The sequence below is a fragment of the Phlebotomus papatasi genome, chromosome 2 (genome assembly GCF_024763615.1).
Source record: "Phlebotomus papatasi isolate M1 chromosome 2, Ppap_2.1, whole genome shotgun sequence".
Lineage (NCBI taxonomy): Eukaryota > Metazoa > Arthropoda > Insecta > Diptera > Psychodidae > Phlebotomus > Phlebotomus papatasi.
In genome coordinates, this window is record NC_077223.1 from 77,462,510 (window position 1) to 77,481,576 (window position 19,067).

The following is a 19,067-nucleotide window of genomic DNA, read 5'->3' on the forward strand; positions in this document are numbered from 1 at the left end:
ATACAGTATGAAGTTCGTGGCGTATATGGCTTCATACCCCGGACTTGCTGGTAAAACTTCCGCGCTTGGTGCGGCTGCGCTCTGTACTCCTCAACTACACTGACTAATTGTTCTTCACAATTCTTCACAATTTGTCTCTCAAGTGACAATTATTTCAAAATTTAATTGTCAACAAACTTTTGGCCGATGATGAATGTTAGGAAAACTTGATATGAAACAAAATTAATTACAGTAGACTCTCGCAAATTCGGCTCTTTTAAGATCGGGCTACTTTTTAATTCGGGCAGCGGTTACATTTGAAAAAAGTTTGTTGTCATTTTTCAAGTTTGATTATGATCATCAAATGAATCAAATATGCTCAAATTTGGCATGGTTTGTCTTAGTTTTGATGTGATTTTGCATTATTGAGGGATTTTCATGCAATTTACATTATATATGAGTGTGTAAACTCAATATCTATATGCACATGAATAAAAAATCGTTACATTTCAAAAAGTTTGTCGCCAGAATTTCTGTCTAATTCGGCTGACATTTTGGTCCCATATGCCCGAATTTGAGAGAGTCTACTGTATTATTTTTTTATACCTATATATAATACAGGCAACTCATTTGCAAAAAGAATCATTTTAAAAAGGTTTTTCTTCTGTCAATTTTTCCACATGGTTTTTGGAACATAGATTTGTCAAGAAACTTATAGCCGATACTGTATAAATATAAAATATTACTCCTGTCGTCATAAAAGAGGAAGTGTTTCAAGTTTCGTACATCGTCTGGCTTCAAACACTTTCATATTTTTCTCATATCCTCTTAATTAATCTGACTTATTTTTTCAGAAAATGTGTGACTTAATACTAATTATTAAAATAAATTGCCGTTGGTTAGTTTCATTGAAGGAATATGGGAAAAATATAAAGTGTTCTAAGCCAGAATGTGCGAAGCCTGAAACACTTTCACTAAGCATTCAAAACTTCAGCCAATCTGAAAAAGAGGTGGAAGCAAAATATTTTTATAATAGGATTAAATATTTATTTACATTTGGATAATGCTTTTCCCAGTTTAGAAGAGTTGTGCTATAACACTTTCACAATTCTAGGAGAATTATATCAATAAAAGATTTCCTGAAATACAAAATCATTTGCTTTAATTTTTACATCTTAATTTTCAGCATTGAATATATACCTTATTCTGAGGCATACTCCATCTTTGTAAATCAATCGCTTTCGGAGCTATCATCGCTCTTATAAAGTTGTTTGTGGTATGTTTTAATGTGATTCTTCAAGCTATCATTAAATTTGAAAAGTCTATTGCAGGCCTTGCATATAAATGGTAGATTTTTATGGTAATCCAAATGCATATTAAGTTCATCCTGCTTGTAAAACCGGAATGTACACTTTGGACATTGAAGGGACCCTCTATGTTCTGCGCGTATATGGTCGATTAAAGCTTGAGTTCCGGGGAAAACCTTAGGACACCTGTCGCATTTATAGGCTAACTTGGACTTTTTCTCCACCGTTGATCCACTTGATTTCCGTTCTTCATGAATCTTTATGTGATTTTTGAGAGATTGCATTCTACAGAAGGTTCTATCGCAAGTATGGCATTTTATATTTTTTCCTACAAAATGTAGATTTCTTCAATAAATTAAATTCGACTTTGTTTTTAGTAGAATCAATCCTTACGTGATTTTTCTTCTGGACCACAACTGCATTTCTTTAAATATTCTAAATATTTCTTCTTGGCATTATCAAACACGAATTTGCAATTAATACAAACGTGTTTTCCCAAATGCTTCAGAAGATCATGTTGTTTGACTAGCGCTTTAGTTGGATATACCCTAGGGCAGTCATCGCAAGGGTATATTTTAGATTTCATTTTATTGCTCAAATTACGCACTGTGAAAATATTATGGAATATAATTAATAAATGAAGAAAAATAGTGTTATTCTAATGAAAAATGAAAAAAGAAAACATTTTTTAGTACATAACTGCAAAATAGACTACTGTCACTACTATTTGGAAGTTTTGGAACACGATGAGATCTGAGAACTAGTCAAAGTCATGATAGGAACACCAATATTAGAAAAGTCGATTATGCAGAAGCACATGAAAGCAGTCGTGTACTAAAAAAAACAAATTTTCATTTTTCATTCGGATAGCGCCATAATTAACACAACTTAACTGAACATAATGCATAAATTTGTTCTATTGAAGTAATTATCTTGCATTTTCCATTTCTTCGGGGCTCCTGAACATAAACTCAGGCAGATGCTTACAGTCAAGTGTGCTAATCCGGGCGCTTCGCTATTTGGATCGTTTATGACTAATCCACTTAAAATAATATTTTTATTTTTATTTCCGTAATATAGTCATTACAGTAACATAATATAACTATTCAAGTTTGAGAAAAAGCAAAAATAATATTTTTATCCATTAAATAAGTAAGTGTAATCGACTCATTTCAATCTTGTGCCAGCTAGGTTCTTCACTAAAAATTTTCTAGCAATGATATTTTCGCTAATGACAGCTGGTTGATTAAAACATTTATTGTTTTTTCCGTGTGAAAAAAAGCATTTTAAATCCAAAGGTTTAATTAAAAGTGAATTAGCGAAAAGGCTACCCAGTTAATGCATGCTGACTTATTTCAGTATTATCATTATTTTATAAATTTTCTTTCATATTTTTGATAAATTTTTTATATTATGTTTCTGAATGAAACAGTGAATAATTCTATGGATTTAGAAGAAGTAAAAAAGAATTTCATCAGTCCAAAAACAAGCGTTTATCCAGTTACCCCACCTTACTATACTTTTTGTTCTATGACAGTCCTTCGAATGGTAAAATTTGGCAATAAAGGAAACTTTTGCAAAGGACCTCTAATCGTAATGTCCTGGACACACTTACGACTAAAGTCCAGAGACGACTAAGCTAGTTTATAGCCAAGTCAGTTCCTGACACACTACAAATGAGGCTTAGCACCAAAAAACATAACTTCCCTAGGTTTTTATGCAGATATTTCTACTGAAATGTACTAATACTCCTCTGAAAATGAAACTATTTGTAACATCATGTCTCAGTACACGTCCAATAATTATTGTTATTGGCAATTATTTGTGAGGTGGAAGCTAACTCGCGACTTAAGCCAATTTTGGCTATTCTAGTGAATAATTCTTGTTGTTATACGTTAATTGTGAAGTAAATTTAAAAGTAGTTTCATTTTCAATGGACTACTAGTGCATTTCAGTAGAAATATCTGTATAAAAACCCAGGAAAGTTATGTTTTGTGGATACCAGTGAATGCTAAGCTTCATTTGTAGTGTGTCAGGAACTGACTTGGCTATGAACGAGCTTAGTCGTCTCTGGACTTTAGTCGTAAGTGTGTCCAGGACAGCCTTCAATAACTTCAAGCCTTAATCCTTAAGGACGAGAGGGTCAAAAATTAAAGGTCAGAAAAAAAGATTTATTTCTGCCTTTCGAGTACGAAACATGACTTTATGGTGACCGTAGGAAAAAGTTCATTTTTGGGTCACCGGGTAAGCGGGCTTGCCGACATCAAATCCCTTGTTTTTCATGAAGCAGGGCATAACGGATAAACACGGGCGGGAGTGGAGGTGGTTTGAATCACCCTACAGTCACAAAGCATGTCACATTCGGAGAATCCCCATCGTCGTCTGTTGTCTTTCGAGCGCGCTACGCTGCTTCTCAAACGATTGAGAGACTTCCATGTTTCCAGTCTTGGTCACCACCAGGAGGAAGGCCTTCCCTTAATTCGACAAAATCTGGTGGAAAGACTTCCTTCCACAGATTGAGTCTGGCCTCCTCTGGAGATTGGTCAAGTGGTTTGACAGAGTGGCAAAACCTCTTGCGAGACTTTAGCCTTGCTTTTGGTTTTTTGTAACCATGTAGAAGATGCCTCGGTTCAGAAAGAACCTTGGAAATCTGTCTACTGGAGATGATTTGTCTCCTCACCTTTGGTGGAGCAATTCCTGCTAAGGGATAGAGTTTGTCCACTGGTGTGCCTTTTAGGCATCCTGTTACTACGGGCGGTATCGTTTAAGAGCGACGTCAACTTACTTAGCGTACGCGGATCTCTCCCATACTTTAGCTGCGTACTGTGCTGCGGAAAAAGATAGGACAAGTGCAGAGGTACGCGTCAATTTTGGTTGAGCTCCCCACTGAACGTTGACAAATTTTCGCAGTGTTCTTTCGTGTTTCGATCTTGTTTTTAACATTACTGCAGTGGGTCTTGTAGGTGAGAGTTCGATCGAGAGTTACTCCAAGGTACTTATGCCCTAGACACACTTACGACTTAAGCTGAGAGGCGACTTAGTGGAAAATGATGAAAATGCACTTTAACCATTATTTCTAATATAATTACGGTAAGCCGTCTCTCGGCTAATCCTCATGTCTGTCAAGGGCAAGGCCCTTAGGCGTGAAATTGTGTTTCAGAAAGTTCCCCTCCCATCTTTACATTAATCGTCTCTTTTTCAATCGGGCGAAAAATTTTGTTGACAATTTTCACGTTTAATTATGAAGCTAATTCGTTCAAATTCGCTGTAGTTCTTCCTATTTTATCGTGATTCTTTATAATTGAACGCTTCTTGTGGAATTTACAAAGGCTTTGACGCCCAAATCTATCGATAAACCGGATGACATTTTGCCCCAAATGCCCAATTGAGAGAGAGTCTACTGTATTAACCCATTCCTTACCATGGTATTATACATCACACGCAAATTGAGTCACTTTAGATTATTTTATTCTTGGGCAATTGTATTCCGAATTGCTGTCGAGAATGAATTTCTAGTTACTTTAGTTCTTCACTTCTTCAATTACTTGGAAAAAATAGTCCGACATAAATAGAAATACTTTGTTATTGTTTTCTTGCTTCGCGGAAGGTCATGCAATATTTTTGTTCAAAATGGCGGACGGAAAATAAAGCAATAGAATTTGTAATGAATTAATTCACAGAATTTAAATTCTCAGTGATCGTTAAGACATGTGTTTGACAAGGGCTTCCCGTTTGCAGATTAATTTAATTATTAATCTGTAGAAAACTAATCCCAAAATATGAACATTCTATCTCAAATATTTCTGGTACATTGACTGAATGGGTTAAACAAAGTAGGAGCTAGGACACTACCTTGCGGTAGGCTATTTTTTTGCGGTTTCCATCTGCTTTTCTAGCTACGGAACTCAACAAAGAATCTGCGGTTCTCTAAAAGAACCCCAATCATTCGTGCGAAGCCATAGTCGATTGTAGATCTTTGAAAGACGGATTCTGTGGTTTACTGTGTCAAAGGCTGCCGAGAGGTCGACAAAGGCAACATCTGTGATTTGGCCTTCATCGAAACCATCCTCAATGAATTGAGTGAGGTTCAAAACTTGACCAGAGCTGGAACTTCCAGAGCAGTACCCAGCTTGCTCTCCGATTAGCTCGTCCTCTACAGCAGGTGCAATCCTTTTCAACAGCATGCTTTCAAACATTTTAAGGAGATGGCACAAAAGAGAAATCAGGCGGTAGCTCCTCGGATCGTTGACATCTTTTCCGGGCTTTGGAATTGCCACCACATGAGCTTTTTGCCACTCATTCAGTATTTTGCGATGATACAAGCTTTGGTTAAAGAATTTAAGGATCCAGTCAACAGTGACGGGCCCAATTTTTTTTATCTGTTCAGCGTACAGCCTGTCAATGTCTGCCACCTCCCCGTTTTTCATCGCTTTGGGTCACCGGTGACCCAATCGTCCTTAAAGGGTTAAGACTTCAAAAGATATATTTTCAGGGTGTTCAGAAGACCCCAGAGAAACCGAAAATCCATGTAGGTTTCTTATACATTTTATGCTGATTGCACTATGTCAGTAATAAAGGGAATATTAAATAATTACCGCTAACGAGACACACGTGATTTTGGCGATCAGTTTCATTTTTGAAGCTCTTGTTGCAGAGTTTGCATACAAAAGGATTTAAACGGGGATGGGCTAGGAAAAGGTGTCGTTCATAATAGAACATCGCTGTGAAGACTCTGGTGCAGTAAGGACATGCATACATTAGCGTAAATTCTGATTCAGGATTTGCCGGTGCACAAGGATTCATCCTGGAAAATAAAAGATTCTAAGAATTTTAAAAAGATATGACAAAAAACAAAAAAGTATACTCACTGTTTCGAGCCTTGCACTCGAACATCCTGATTATTAGCATCAGAAGAACTACCCTCTTGGACAGTACATTCTTCTTTTACAATGGACAAATCTAAATCTTCTTTCTCCAGTTTAATATCCATTTTTTAATAAATTCAATAAATTATTGGAAAGATTTTACTCTGCACTGCACACGTCTTTTTCCTTCTTTTTTTTATACACAAAACCTAAAGTAGGCTAGGTTCTGTCAAAATGACATTTCATTTCAAGCCGCACCTAAAAACAAGAAACCTGGATTAGGTTATAGTAGATGGGATTCCTTTGTGAAAGCAAAGTAAGAATACCTATAAATATTCCTGATTAGTACTGAAAATATTTAATTAAACCACAAGCATATAATATTTTCCAGAATCTGTTAAGTAAGAACCATTGTATTATGTTTTTTATGTATGTAAATCATGGGGATTCTCTAACAGAATGACAATGTCATATGATAAATTTAGAAGCCATCTTACCTTACCAAAGCGATAACCCTCCAGCGTCTCAACACTGAGAAAAAAAAGGGTGCGATTAATTTTTTTTCTTCATAACTTTAACACTTTTTAGGTGTAAAAATATATCAACATTTTTTAATGTTAATTTTACATCTTTTTAAGGGTAAAATTTATATGAAAAAGGGTAAATTTAACCCCCAATACACCTAAAAAGCATAATATTTACACCGATTTCGGATCAATACTGCATTGTAAAATAAACATTTCCAGAATGTTATTTTAACTTTTTCGGATTTCTCTCAGTGAACACACCCAGTCGTTTAAGGACCTCATCCACTACTTCCTGCCATCTCCTTCGGGGGCGTCCTCTAGAGAACGAACTCTTTTCGGCTTCGCATTCAGTAGCTTCTTGGGCATTCTATCATGAAAACCCCAAAGCGTTATTTCTTACCGATCTCTCTCTTCATGTGTTTTTGCAACAGATAATAAATTTTCCTTCAAGAATTTCATCAATTTTTATTTTTATGATAAGTCCTCAATTTACAGCTCGTTGCTTGATGTCTTCTTAGATATTCAATATTTTGGAAATATCTCTTGCAGATACCGCACCTTACGCAATTTTCCGGTTGAATTCCGATCTTCTTTATTTTTGATTCCTTCACCAATTTAATGTCTATGCCGAGGGGTAGTTTTAGAAGACTCCTGCGAAAATATCGTATAATCATATATAGACCAAAATTAGAAAACTGACGACGACCTAGACACTCTTTCAAGGAACAAATTCAAACTGGGTAGAATAGACTAATTCATAACTTGCTCCAAATGGGATTATATATTTTCCTAAAAATAATCAATATCAACGGATTTTCGATTATAACACGGATAATATTAAAATAAAAAAAATAGTACTGTGTTTATTAAGGAAAAATTGGGAAAAATTCTGTTACTCCCGTTAGAAGTTAAAAAATCCCATATAAAGTGGGTTCCTGTATTGGGCCATTTTACCCGATCTTAAAGAATATTTTTTGATTTTTAAAAATTCTGTTCACTTCTGTTCACTCGAGCTATTATCAGTATTTCTATTCAAGAAATCGAATGATCCTGCAATATTTGTTTAATAAATGGTACTCCCTCCTTACCGAAAAAAGTCGTACATTTGCTAGTGCATTTTCTATGAAAGAATATACGACTTTTTTGGAAATTTTGCTAAATTTGTACAAAAAAAAGGATGGTAAAGCGTCACAAAGTACTTTTACATTATTTACCGTTTACCGGTTCTCAATCGATTTGAACGGATTTATAAACAACTCAAAATATCCTTCATAGAGGTTAGTGTAATATCGTTGACAGAGTTACGACTTAAGCCGATATACGGCTTAACGGAAAATAATGAAAAATAGTTTAACCATTATTTCGCGTATAATTATGTTGTCCATCGGATAATCCTCAAATCTGCCAAAGCCCTTAGATGTAATAGAATTGATTTTCGTACAAAATTACTTATCAATTCATAACCGATTGGAATCGCTTCAGACTTGACAGGAATTCCAAGAGTGTTCCAACGAGCCCAAACATTATACCGATTATACAGTAGACTCTCGTTAATTCGGCTCTTTTAAGATCGGGCTACTTTTAGCTGAGATTCTTTACAATCTCAGCTTTTGTAGTCACAGGTGAAATCCGACCTCGTCAGATCGGACCCAAATTTTGGATGTACACGTTTTGACACTCATAGATCACGAAAATCATATGCGCCAAAAATCGATTTTCGTGGACGTCCCGTCCGTCCGTCGTATAACCACTTCGAGAGAGAGAACGGAGAGAGATATCGACAAGCGGTTTACGGCAAAGGTTAAATGTCGATGGGTGGCTAGAAATAGGTGATGTCAGATCCAACCCCCCCCCCTTCCGCCATTTTGGGATACCCCAAAATTTTGTTTTTTCAATTACTTTCAGACTTTCAGAAGAATCGCGACGAGCAATTTTACCCATTTCGGTGTCCGAGAACCCTTTGCTCGACGCAATTCTTTCCCCCAAAACTCAACTCACAATCGAATTTTCACCTATTCCGTGTTGCAAGCACCCCGAGTTGCACGTATTTCGAGGTCACCTGTAAAGAATCTCAGCTACCATAAGCTTATCTGGGCTTATCACTGGTCATTTTAACTGCTCGAACCCCAAGAGAGAGCAGTTTTAACAATAGTGTTTTTTTTTCAATTTCTCTCCATCCTGGCTGCCAAACGGTAAGAGATATTTACTTCCGGTCTTTGGTGACCCCCCCCCCCCCAAGTCAACATTTTCTATCGAACTAGCTTACTTAAATTACTCCCTACTCCTTTTATCCCCTCCAAAAACATGTTTTTTTGACTTTGCAAAAAATAGCCCTGGCGATTTCCTTCATTTTTGGGTATGTTTTGGACGCAATCCAGCTGAACATTTCGTCCTTCGACACCTATCACCGGAAAAATCGCCATCTTGAATTATTCAAGATCAAAGGTCAACCAACCTGGAGGGCTTAATTTTTAACGGATTTGGACAAACTCGGACTTTTTTGAAAGATTTTTTAGTTCTGAAACCGACTGCATCGGTCATAATCGGTGATGGATCGGAAAAGTAACGGTTATAGCTTTATTTTAAAAATACTGTTTTCTCGTACTTTTCAGTCTTTTGACCCATATAAAATTCAAACGGTAAGAGATATCGACTTCCGGTCTTCGATGACCCCTCCTCAAATGACATTATCTCGAACCCAACCTCTTTAGTTTTTCCCCCTCCCCTTTCATGCGTTCCCTATCCCCCAAAAATAGGCAAAAATGAAGTTTTTCTAATTTTGCGAAAAATCGGCCCTGGTGATTTCGTTCATTTTTGGATATGTTTTGGAGCAGTCTAGCTGAACATTTCGTTCTTAGACATCTATCACCGGAAAAATCGCCATCTTGAATTATTCAAGGTCAAAAGCCTAATTTTCATCCGATTTGGTCAATAAATTAATTGAAAGATTAATGATTTCTTTGAATGCCTCTTTTTGAAAAAATTTCAGTTTCAATATGGTTTTGTGGTGATTTATAGACAAATTAAATTCTACTATAATTTTATATAGGGGAGACCGGGGAGGTTTGGGACAGGGGTAGTGTGGGACAAGGCGATTTTTTCAATTAATTTTTGAAATAAATGGGATTTAACCATTACTGTATCGTAGGAAATATTAAGATGTATCTTGACTAAAAGAATGGATATCCTCAGTTTTATTGTTTTAATTCTATGAACATTTTTTTAAAAATTGATAAAAATCGTATATTTTGACGTCTCAGTTTTCCTCTTTGTATTTTATATCAGCGATATAATCAAAACTTTTTTATCTCATTAGGTAGCAGTGTAGTCTGGGAACAAATTTTTCTAAAAGTTTCAGAGATTATACGCTCTTGTTTTTTACATAAAGGTTGTAAATACCAAAACTACCCGTGGGGATGTTTGGGACACCTGAAAGGGGATAAATGGGACGTTGATTTTCGACAAGATTGTAGGTGGTATGCAAATGTTTATTGTCAAAAAGAAGAGTCATGCCCAGCTTCTACTGGAAATCTCCCTCTTGTACAAAGTTTACCAGTGAGTGTAGCAGATTTCTCTAACTACAGGGACAATTAAATCATCATTGTGTTGGGAATCAATAATTCCTTCTCAGAGGATATTCGATCTTTGCCCAATCTAGTTAAAAACTATTTTTTTCGAAAATTTCTCAAACAAGTTCTCCAGAAAAGGCAATGCGAGAGCTAATTCAGAGAAATAATGAGAAAACAGGTACAGTGAAGTTGTCGTAAAATCAAACAGGAATCCATCAATGAGTGCAAAACTAAGAGTTGCAAGAAAATCTACTCGCCTGAGGAATTTGATAATCATGATTGCAATATTTCGAATAAAAAAGGCAAAGTGAGGTAGATGGAAAATAAGAAGAAAATACTTTAAATAATTGATTGACAATAAATGACTCTACTGTACAAATAAAATTGATATTAATTTCTAAGTGTAAATAAAAGATGAAACATTTTTATTTCTATCAGAAATATTTTTAATCTGGTATTTAAAATTAATTAACGTGTTCCAGTAATACAAATTATGCGAGAAAAAACGCGTCCCAAACATCCCCTTTTGCGTCCCATACTGCCCCACATCGGGGAGGTTTGGGACAAAGCGTCAAGTAAAATATTTTATCTTCTCCAAGAAAACTCAGTTGTTTTCCAAGTTCTATCGAGTACTTTTTATAAAGTCAATACCCATAAGTATCCTATAGACCGCATAAAATTGTAATACACTATCGTGGTTTTTTGGAATAGTGTCTCAAAGTCAAAACATAAAAAAGTGTCCCAAACCTCCCCGGTCTCCCCTACACCAGAAAAACTTGCGAAAAGGTATATAACAGAGAGCTCTTTCTCAGGAGTTCGAGCAACTCGCAAAGCGTCGGACCCTTTGCCACTCCTTTTATAAATTATATTTCCATTTAACATAGTGGGAAGTGGGGCATTTTTGGAAGTGGGCACCTATATAAATTATTATACATATTATATTATTATACATAAATTATATCACGATAAGGCTCAATTTTATTAAAAAAAAAATAGGTGAACAATCCCAATTTCAAAGGTGCCTCACTTTCCCCTACAATCAAGTAGAATTTTTTGCTTTAATTTAAAGAAGTTACTAAATATTTAATGAAAATTGCAACTTACTTTTCGATTTCAGACCTTTTCATCGTATGCACGGAAAATTCCTTATTTGAGTGATTTTTTACGTGCTCATCGAATATGTGCTCATTCTTGTAAATTTTATGGCAATGTGGACATTCGAAGCCGGGATTCAAGTGGGCTCTTACATGCAGTGAGAGATTGCTCGCATATTTCATGACTTTGTTACATATTGGACATATGTATGTCTTTTCCGAAAGTTTCTCTCTTCTTCGTTTTAGCTTCTCATCTCGCAATTCCCGTTCAATTGCCTCAATTTTTGCATCTATATCGTCATAAGATTCAGGTGGAACTGTCCTGTAAAATGTTTTAAAATTGAATCAGTCTAATCCTCGAGAATATTAATTCTGTAAAATTTGGTAGTGGAAACTACGCAAAGGACCTCTAATTCATGATCCTAATGCCCAACGCACAATAACTTTTGTTTAGTAAACATGTTTTTGAGATTTCAATGAGAGTGAATGAAACATAGATCTAGTCATCTCGCTCATTCTCATGGGAAATTTTGAAAACATGTTTACAAACAAAAGTTATTGTACTTTGGTCATAAGCCTTGAGTATGACAGTTTGGGATAAATCTTTATTGCTAAAATTTAGAGGCTAAGTATTCTCGAGGATCAGCCTGAGTCTATTTTGGGCCATAAGACACCTACCTCACTTCAATTGTCTTTTCAGCCACCTGAGTTTTCTTATCTATTTTAGGCTTAGGCTGAGGTGGTATAGGAAAATGTTTCCTCATGTGAGACTTGAGATTGCCTTTGGACCTGAACATTCTGTTGCATTCCGTGCATTTAATATGCCACTTGCTGAGGTACCAATCTCTCTCAAATTCCATCACCTTTTCATCTAAGTAATCATTGTAGTTGCTGTAGTCTTTGGGCTTGACTCCAAGGGGATCGGGTTCAGCTGGTTTGGAACACTTTCTGCAATATATTTATTATTTATGAAAATTTAATAGAAAATACAGAAAAGAATCTTAAAATATTACTCACTCCTCATATAGACAGTCTTCTTCTTGCAAATCATATTCGTCTTTTACAATTGAAAAATCAACAAACATTTCTTCTTCGTCATATCCCGGCCGGCTATCTACTATGTACAAACTTAGTATATACTCTGTATTATACTTAGTACGAAACTAGTATGCCCATATAAAATACATAGTAGATTTTGTATGAAATGTCCCAAATACTCATCATTAGTGTGCGTGAGTTGACATTTATACTGAGTATATACTGAGTACATTTACTTTGTATTTACTTGATTTTCCTCATAAATTTTCATCAAATTTTTCGAGTATTTTTCGACTATTTATACTAAGTATTTTTCGTGTATTGGTACTGACTCGATACATAGTATTTTTCGGTTATTTATACTAAGTAAAAACAATATTTTTATTTTCTATAAATATTTATTTTCGGAACTTTTTTTTAAATACAATGTGGCTAGGCACATATTTGGTAAAAAATTTGTGTCCCACAGCAGTGCAAGTGAATAAAAACGACTCTGGAATAATACGATTTGACGTTTAGTAATTAAGTGCGTGATTTGCGAGACTTTCAATCTCTAGTAGAGTATCAAGGAGGAGGGATAGAGATCTACAGGTGAGATCTATAGATCCATCCTCTGCAGTCACAAGTATTGGAGAATATCCTAGCGGATATTTCTCTCATAGATTTGAAGAACGTCCTATTCCTCCTTCGCGATACTCTCGAGATTGAAAGTCCTGCAAATCCTGTACTTAATTTCTGAGCATCACATCGCATTATCCATGCACTCAGTTTTATTCGCTTTGTTTGCATGGGCATGAAAATCTTTACCAACTATCCATAGTAGAGGCCATTATAGAGGACTTCCGGTAACTGATCTGCGTGCGATGGTAGTTCCGGGAACGTAACAATCCTGGTGGATCTGGCTGCTCGATCTTTTAATAATCTGGAAAAAAATATAAACAGGACGATAACGTACAATTTTTCAAAACTCCAATTGAATATTACTATGCGCATGAAGATGAGAAAAATGAAAATTTTCTACAGATTTTGAAATATCTCTGTGGACCACTTCCAATCAAATACCGGACTCTGTCTAACCATCATTATCATTTCTCGCAGAATTTTTGACACGCACGGCATACACTTGTTTCACAGAACCGTCTTTCAAAAGAGATTATCAACAATATGCTAAGGGCCTCGACAGACTTAAGGATTAGCCAAGAGACGATTTAGCGTAATTATATCCGAAATAATGGTTAAATCGCATTTCTATCATTTTCCACTAAGCCGTCTCTCGGCTTAAGTCGTAAGTATGTCTAGGGCATAAGTGTTCTTTCTGTCTTAATCCCTCATATCAAGATGCTCAGCTGAACGCAAAAGCTAAGTATATTGAATGTGAGTGGTTTCCGGAACGAATCTCAAGAAGATTAAACCCTTTTTTCACTAAAAATGATGTACTTTGTTTTTCCTCAAATTTGTTCACGAAAACTTCCGCGCACACTTATCTCCAGATTGTTTTTTGTGAAAATGGACTTGAGGGGGTTCCTTTTGATTGAATTCATTTAAAATAATTAATAAAATTAAGGAAAACTTACCCTTTTCCACTGAGCGACGCACATTTTTATTCACCATCAGACATGTCACAACTTTGTCAAATAGAGAGAAAATGGTCGACGGGCACACCGACACAGCAAGGTTGTGTAGTTGTAGGGACTTTAAACCAGAAATACAAAGTTTATACTCGATATATTCCGGGCACTTCTTCAACATAGTATTTTTTGCGTAGAGATACAACGTATTACTTGACTATATATTTAAATTTGTATATCTTTCACGTAAATACATAGTATATACATAGAAAGTAAGGAAATTAGTACTTTCCTCACATAAATACGCTGTATATACTCAGTAGGATCTGTAAAGTCAGTACGAATAGCCGGCCGGGATTTTTCTTCTTTTTTTATCGTCATTTCTCCAAATGCTTTTTCCTCTTCTTCTTGGATTTCTTTTTTTATATTCACTCCTCCAAAGAACACTTCATCCTCATCTTTCTTTTTTTATGTTCATTTCTCCAAAAAATACTTCTTTCTCTTCATCTTCAATTTCTCTCTTTATATCCATAACTCCTTTAGAATTTAGTTAAAAAAAATTAGGATTCTGCTTGGAAGAAAGCTGTCAATATTCCGACGCGTGATATAAAATTGACAGCTGTCAAACAGAATTGAGAATGTCAAAATAAACGGAAATGAAGTGTGCCACATTTTGACAATTCTTCCATGACGTCAGCGGCTGTTGTCGTGTTGTCAAGAACATGCATTTTCGAAATTCGAAACTGTCAAAAACCATTTTTGGATTTTCGATTCCGAAATTTTAGCACAAAAAACCTATAAAAAAGCGAATATTGGACAAAAAAAATTAAGAAAAATTCAGTATATATTTTTAACATTCTTCTTCAACAGATTTCTTTTCCTTAGACCTTAAACAACTTTCTATATGCTTATAATAGTACTTAAGATTAACATAAGTTCTAGGACAATTCTTGCATTTCAATATCTTTGACAACCTGTATGACTTAATGGTTGTAATTGACTTCGTTACGTTTGCTATTATCTTCTGTGGTACTACTGGTGGTAGTGGCAGTATCTCTGTTATTGGATTTAACACACGCACTGTAAAATAAACATTTTTCTTAGTAAAGTTGCTATAAAATATCAATTGTTTTTTTTTATTACTTTTAACGCTGCACTTATGCTTGAATATATTCACATTGTCAAATTTTTGTGAGCATATACAGCACGTAATACTCCTAATTATCTTATGATATGAACTCAAATGCATTTCATAAGATTCCCTGTTTAAGAATTTTCGCCCACAACATTGCACCTTTGATAGAGGCTCTTTAAATTCGCTAATTCTGCAACAAAAGATAATTTTGATATTTATTTTCTTTGAGATATTTACCCATATTTACTTGATAGCCACGCAATTATCAGCATTTTGCTGAATCTCAGTTTCTTCTTTCACTATTGATAAGTCAAGTTCCTCTTCTTCCTTTCCGATATCCATTTACAAACAACCCGAACAGAACACATAAATTTCATAAATTTTGTTTACGTTTTTATTTGGAGGTTATTTTTAGGTTCTCCAGTGACATTTCAAGGTCAGACACAGCTAGGATCTGAACTGGTCAATTCTAACCTAAATATTCGATGCAAGAAAGGCGCCAAAATTTAAATCGCGCTATCGTTTTTTATGATCGCCTTGATATTTTAGCGGCGCGTTTTGAGAAATTTAAAGTGCTTACCATTACTATAAGCAGGAGGGTGACATTAGCTCTGAAATATGCGACCTATTTTAGTGTAAATTTTTTCCTGTTTTCGTACACATTTTACAAGATATCTCCAAAACTACGTATGTTGTCAAATTGTAGTTTTCGGTTGTCTACGTCTACTCAATATCAATGTTGGGGACCAAGTCCCCTGGGTCAAATAAAATCAAGAGTTAGTGGACTGTATTTATTTTTATCAACCGATTTTACGCGTGGCGGACTGCAAGGACTTGATTAATTATGGCGGTGACTGATTGGCTAATTATACGAATTATACGAATGTTGGTGGTCCTAAAATATAATCTACATTTTAATTCACTTCCTTAAACAAGATAATTCAATTCTTACTTTAACACAAACATCCTCCGTTTGCTTCCATCAACCTCAAGCTATTTTACGAGTTTATAACCTGTAATTTAATAATTTTCATACTATCGCCATTTTGAATTTCTCTAATTTTTCTCTTTCAACCTACCAAGTTATAAAACTCTTTATCCTGACTCAGGACCTAGCCTGATCGTCTCCAAAGGAGTTCAGCCAAACCTATACAATAAATACTACTAAATTACATAGGTTTTAACATGAGAAAATATCCTAACTTACGCAAATTCCTTACCCAAAAGAATTACACAACTGCACGTCACGTCACGCTTTTCACAAAAAGACTGACAAATGTGCCGGAAGAGCTTACATAATAAACCTTCAAATATTTCCGCGAGTTGGCGCTCGCGTTTCCAACAATCAAGTTAGCTATTTTTTGTATTAATATTTTTTACTAATTCATTCTATACTGACAGAAAACAGCTAATAAACCCAAAAGGTTTTTCGGCGCGCCAGCGCTAGAAACATATGGGAAACATAGGAAATGACATGCCCCTGACTATAAGTTCACTACAGTGAACAAAGTGCCAAGCCGTTTGATGTACAACAAAGAAAGAAAAGAAATTCGCTCCTAACTAATTTCAAATAACTGATGTGTAAAAAAGTAGACCAAAACTTGACAAAATATCCAAATAAAGACTAACCAAGAACCACTGAAGAAGACACGATAGGTGTCGAAAGCTCTGGTACATTGTGTGTTTTTTATTTTGGATTGCACCCAATACACCGACGCTCACCGGAAGGACATTCATGTCCTAAAAATACGAGCAAAAATAATAAGACTACCACTGTTAAGCCTATTTTTTAACTCTTGTAATTTTTAAATTAAAATGTTCAAATGATATCCATACGTCGAATAAGTGTTGTTTTGGCCATTAGAGATCTCTATTTTGACATATAATACGTGAAAAGTGATAATCTGTTCGGACAATAAAATAGGACCACTGTAAAAAACTCAAATATATTTCAAGTATTTTAAAAAATAACAAAATTTTAGTGCAATATCAATAATTATTTGGTGTCTTGACGATTATTTTTCCAAGTTTGGATAAAGGAAACTATGAGAAGGAGGAATCCCAGAAGATCTGGGATTTTCTGGAGGAAGCTCCAGGAATCCTCTGACCGTAGAAAGTATCTGACTGGTTTTTGACATAATTTTCAAAAAAGCCCAGAAGATCTGGGATTTTCTGGAGTTAGCTCCACGAATCCTCTGATCACAGAAGGTATCTGTAGTGTTTTTGACATAATATACAAGAAAATCTCAGAAGATCTGGGATTTCCTGGAGGAAGCTCCACGAATCCTCTGACCGCAGAAAGTATCTGACTGGTTTTTGACATAATTTTCAAAAAAGCCCAGAAGATCTGGGATTTCTTGGAGGAAGCTCCAGGAATCCTTTGACCACAAAAGGTATCTGAAGTGTTTTGGGCATAATGTTCAAGAAAATCCCAGAAGTTCTGAGATTTTCTGGAGGAAGCAGGTGATTAGTGCTGACCAAGTTGGGTTCTTAAGGAGATTGAACAAAATATATAACCAAATTCCAAGAATCTGAGATTTTCTGGAGGAAGCAGGAGAGATGTGTCTTGACTTGGATTTTGATCTTGGATGTGTTTTCATTCATGAACAAGGAAAATCCGGCAGTTCCGTGATGTTCTGAAGGAAGAAGATTCCTGACCATTAAAAAATATTGAAGGAAATATCAAATCAATTTGATATTTAGAATTTCTTTGAAATTTTATTTCAATGTGACTTTGAAATTTTTTATTGACATAATTTGGCCTAGTTTGTAGCCATTCAAAATAATGAAATAAAATATTCAATAAAATGTTCCTAATGGCCTCTATACACTAGAGAAATTTATGTCCATATTGAAGAAAATTTCCTACGTTTCTATAGGAAAAACTCTTCAATATGGACATAATTTTCTCTAGTGTGTAGAGGCCATAATTGATACAAATATTTCAATATTTGCCTACACACTGGACAATTTTCTTCAATATTGAAACATTTATGTCAATAAAACATTGCAATGTGGAGGCAATCCTTGTCAATATTTGATATTGAAAAGAAATATTTCAATAAATTATGTCTAATGTATAGCCAGCTTAAGGTCATTTTTGGGAATTTTTAGTTAGACTTTGTTTTTTTACTAACATCATATATTTTTCACGTTGAAGCACAACTACTCACCTTTCCAATGAATGTTCATTCACTGAGAGAAATCCGAAAAAGTTAAAATAACATTCCGGAAATGTTAATTTTACCCTGCAGTATTGATCCGAAATCGGTGTAAATATTATGCTTTTTAGGTGTATTATGAGTTAAAGTTACCCTTTTCTATGCACTCAGAAAAATAATCAAGTAAAACTTACTCGAATCGATGTTAAATTAACTCTTTTTCGTTGTGATTTTCTATTAACTATATTTTAGAGTTGATTTTACTTCTATTTAGGTGTATTATTCGGAAGAGTTGTTTTAACTTTTTCTTCCTAAAATTTACATGACAAAAGATACAAAATAATTCTTTTTAAGAGTTAAAATAACTCGTTTTAAGAGTTAAAAAAAATCCTTTTTATAGTTAAAATTACTCTTTCAAATCCCAAAATGAATATGTTTTGCAATTTTATCTTCTTTTTATTTTATAATTTTCTTTATTAATATTTTCTTTACATCAAGTTCCCTATGTTCCGAGCGAAATATTACGTATGATGCATGCACATGTCTTCATGAAACACTTTTAGGCGTATTTCTAGTTGATGTTCCACATGAACTTTGTCACACGAAAATCTTCTTAACTGAAGTATATTCTTAAAACGAAAACACTTAAGCATATACTTCAGTCGAGATGAAATTTTACATCGCAAAAGAGTAACAATTACATCGATATTCGTAGAGTTAATTGAGTTAATTCAACTCTGCCAGAGTTGTTTTAACTTTTTAGGTTTTTCTTAGTGTGTTAATTTTACCCTTAAAAAGGTGTAAAATTAACATTAAAAAATGTT

General features: G+C 34.8%; 2 protein-coding genes and 1 long non-coding RNA gene across 4 annotated transcripts; all 3 read right to left on the reverse strand.

Annotated features, from left to right (window-relative positions):
* Positions 1 to 1,003: 1,003 nt before the first annotated feature.
* LOC129804499 (zinc finger protein 652-B-like) lies at positions 1,004 to 6,381 on the reverse strand. The gene is made up of 5 exons (XM_055851843.1): positions 6,155 to 6,381; positions 5,882 to 6,090; positions 1,680 to 1,892; positions 1,180 to 1,614; positions 1,004 to 1,118 (listed from the first exon to the last, which is right to left on the reverse strand). The coding sequence occupies exons 1-4, from the start codon at positions 6,274 to 6,276 to the stop codon at positions 1,211 to 1,213; spliced, it is 948 nt and encodes a 315-aa protein (XP_055707818.1). The 5' UTR covers positions 6,277 to 6,381; the 3' UTR covers positions 1,004 to 1,118; positions 1,180 to 1,210.
* A 745-nt stretch (positions 6,382 to 7,126) lies between these two features.
* On the reverse strand, positions 7,127 to 14,411 carry LOC129804500 (zinc finger protein 691-like). Of its 2 annotated transcripts, none has more exons than XM_055851845.1 (5): positions 14,307 to 14,411; positions 12,359 to 12,443; positions 12,020 to 12,289; positions 11,352 to 11,663; positions 7,127 to 7,329 (listed from the first exon to the last, which is right to left on the reverse strand). In XM_055851845.1, the coding sequence occupies exons 1-5, from the start codon at positions 14,326 to 14,328 to the stop codon at positions 7,137 to 7,139; spliced, it is 882 nt and encodes a 293-aa protein (XP_055707820.1). In that variant the 5' UTR covers positions 14,329 to 14,411; the 3' UTR covers positions 7,127 to 7,136. The 2 variants fall into 2 exon arrangements, with proteins under 2 accessions (XP_055707820.1, XP_055707819.1); XM_055851844.1 differs by having other exon boundaries at positions 12,359 to 12,440; positions 14,304 to 14,411.
* A 362-nt stretch (positions 14,412 to 14,773) lies between these two features.
* On the reverse strand, positions 14,774 to 15,780 carry LOC129804505 (uncharacterized). The gene is made up of 3 exons (XR_008751995.1): positions 15,330 to 15,780; positions 15,091 to 15,272; positions 14,774 to 15,027 (listed from the first exon to the last, which is right to left on the reverse strand). It is a non-coding gene; the product is annotated as an uncharacterized LOC129804505 (long non-coding RNA).
* Between the last annotated feature and the right edge of the window lie 3,287 nt (positions 15,781 to 19,067).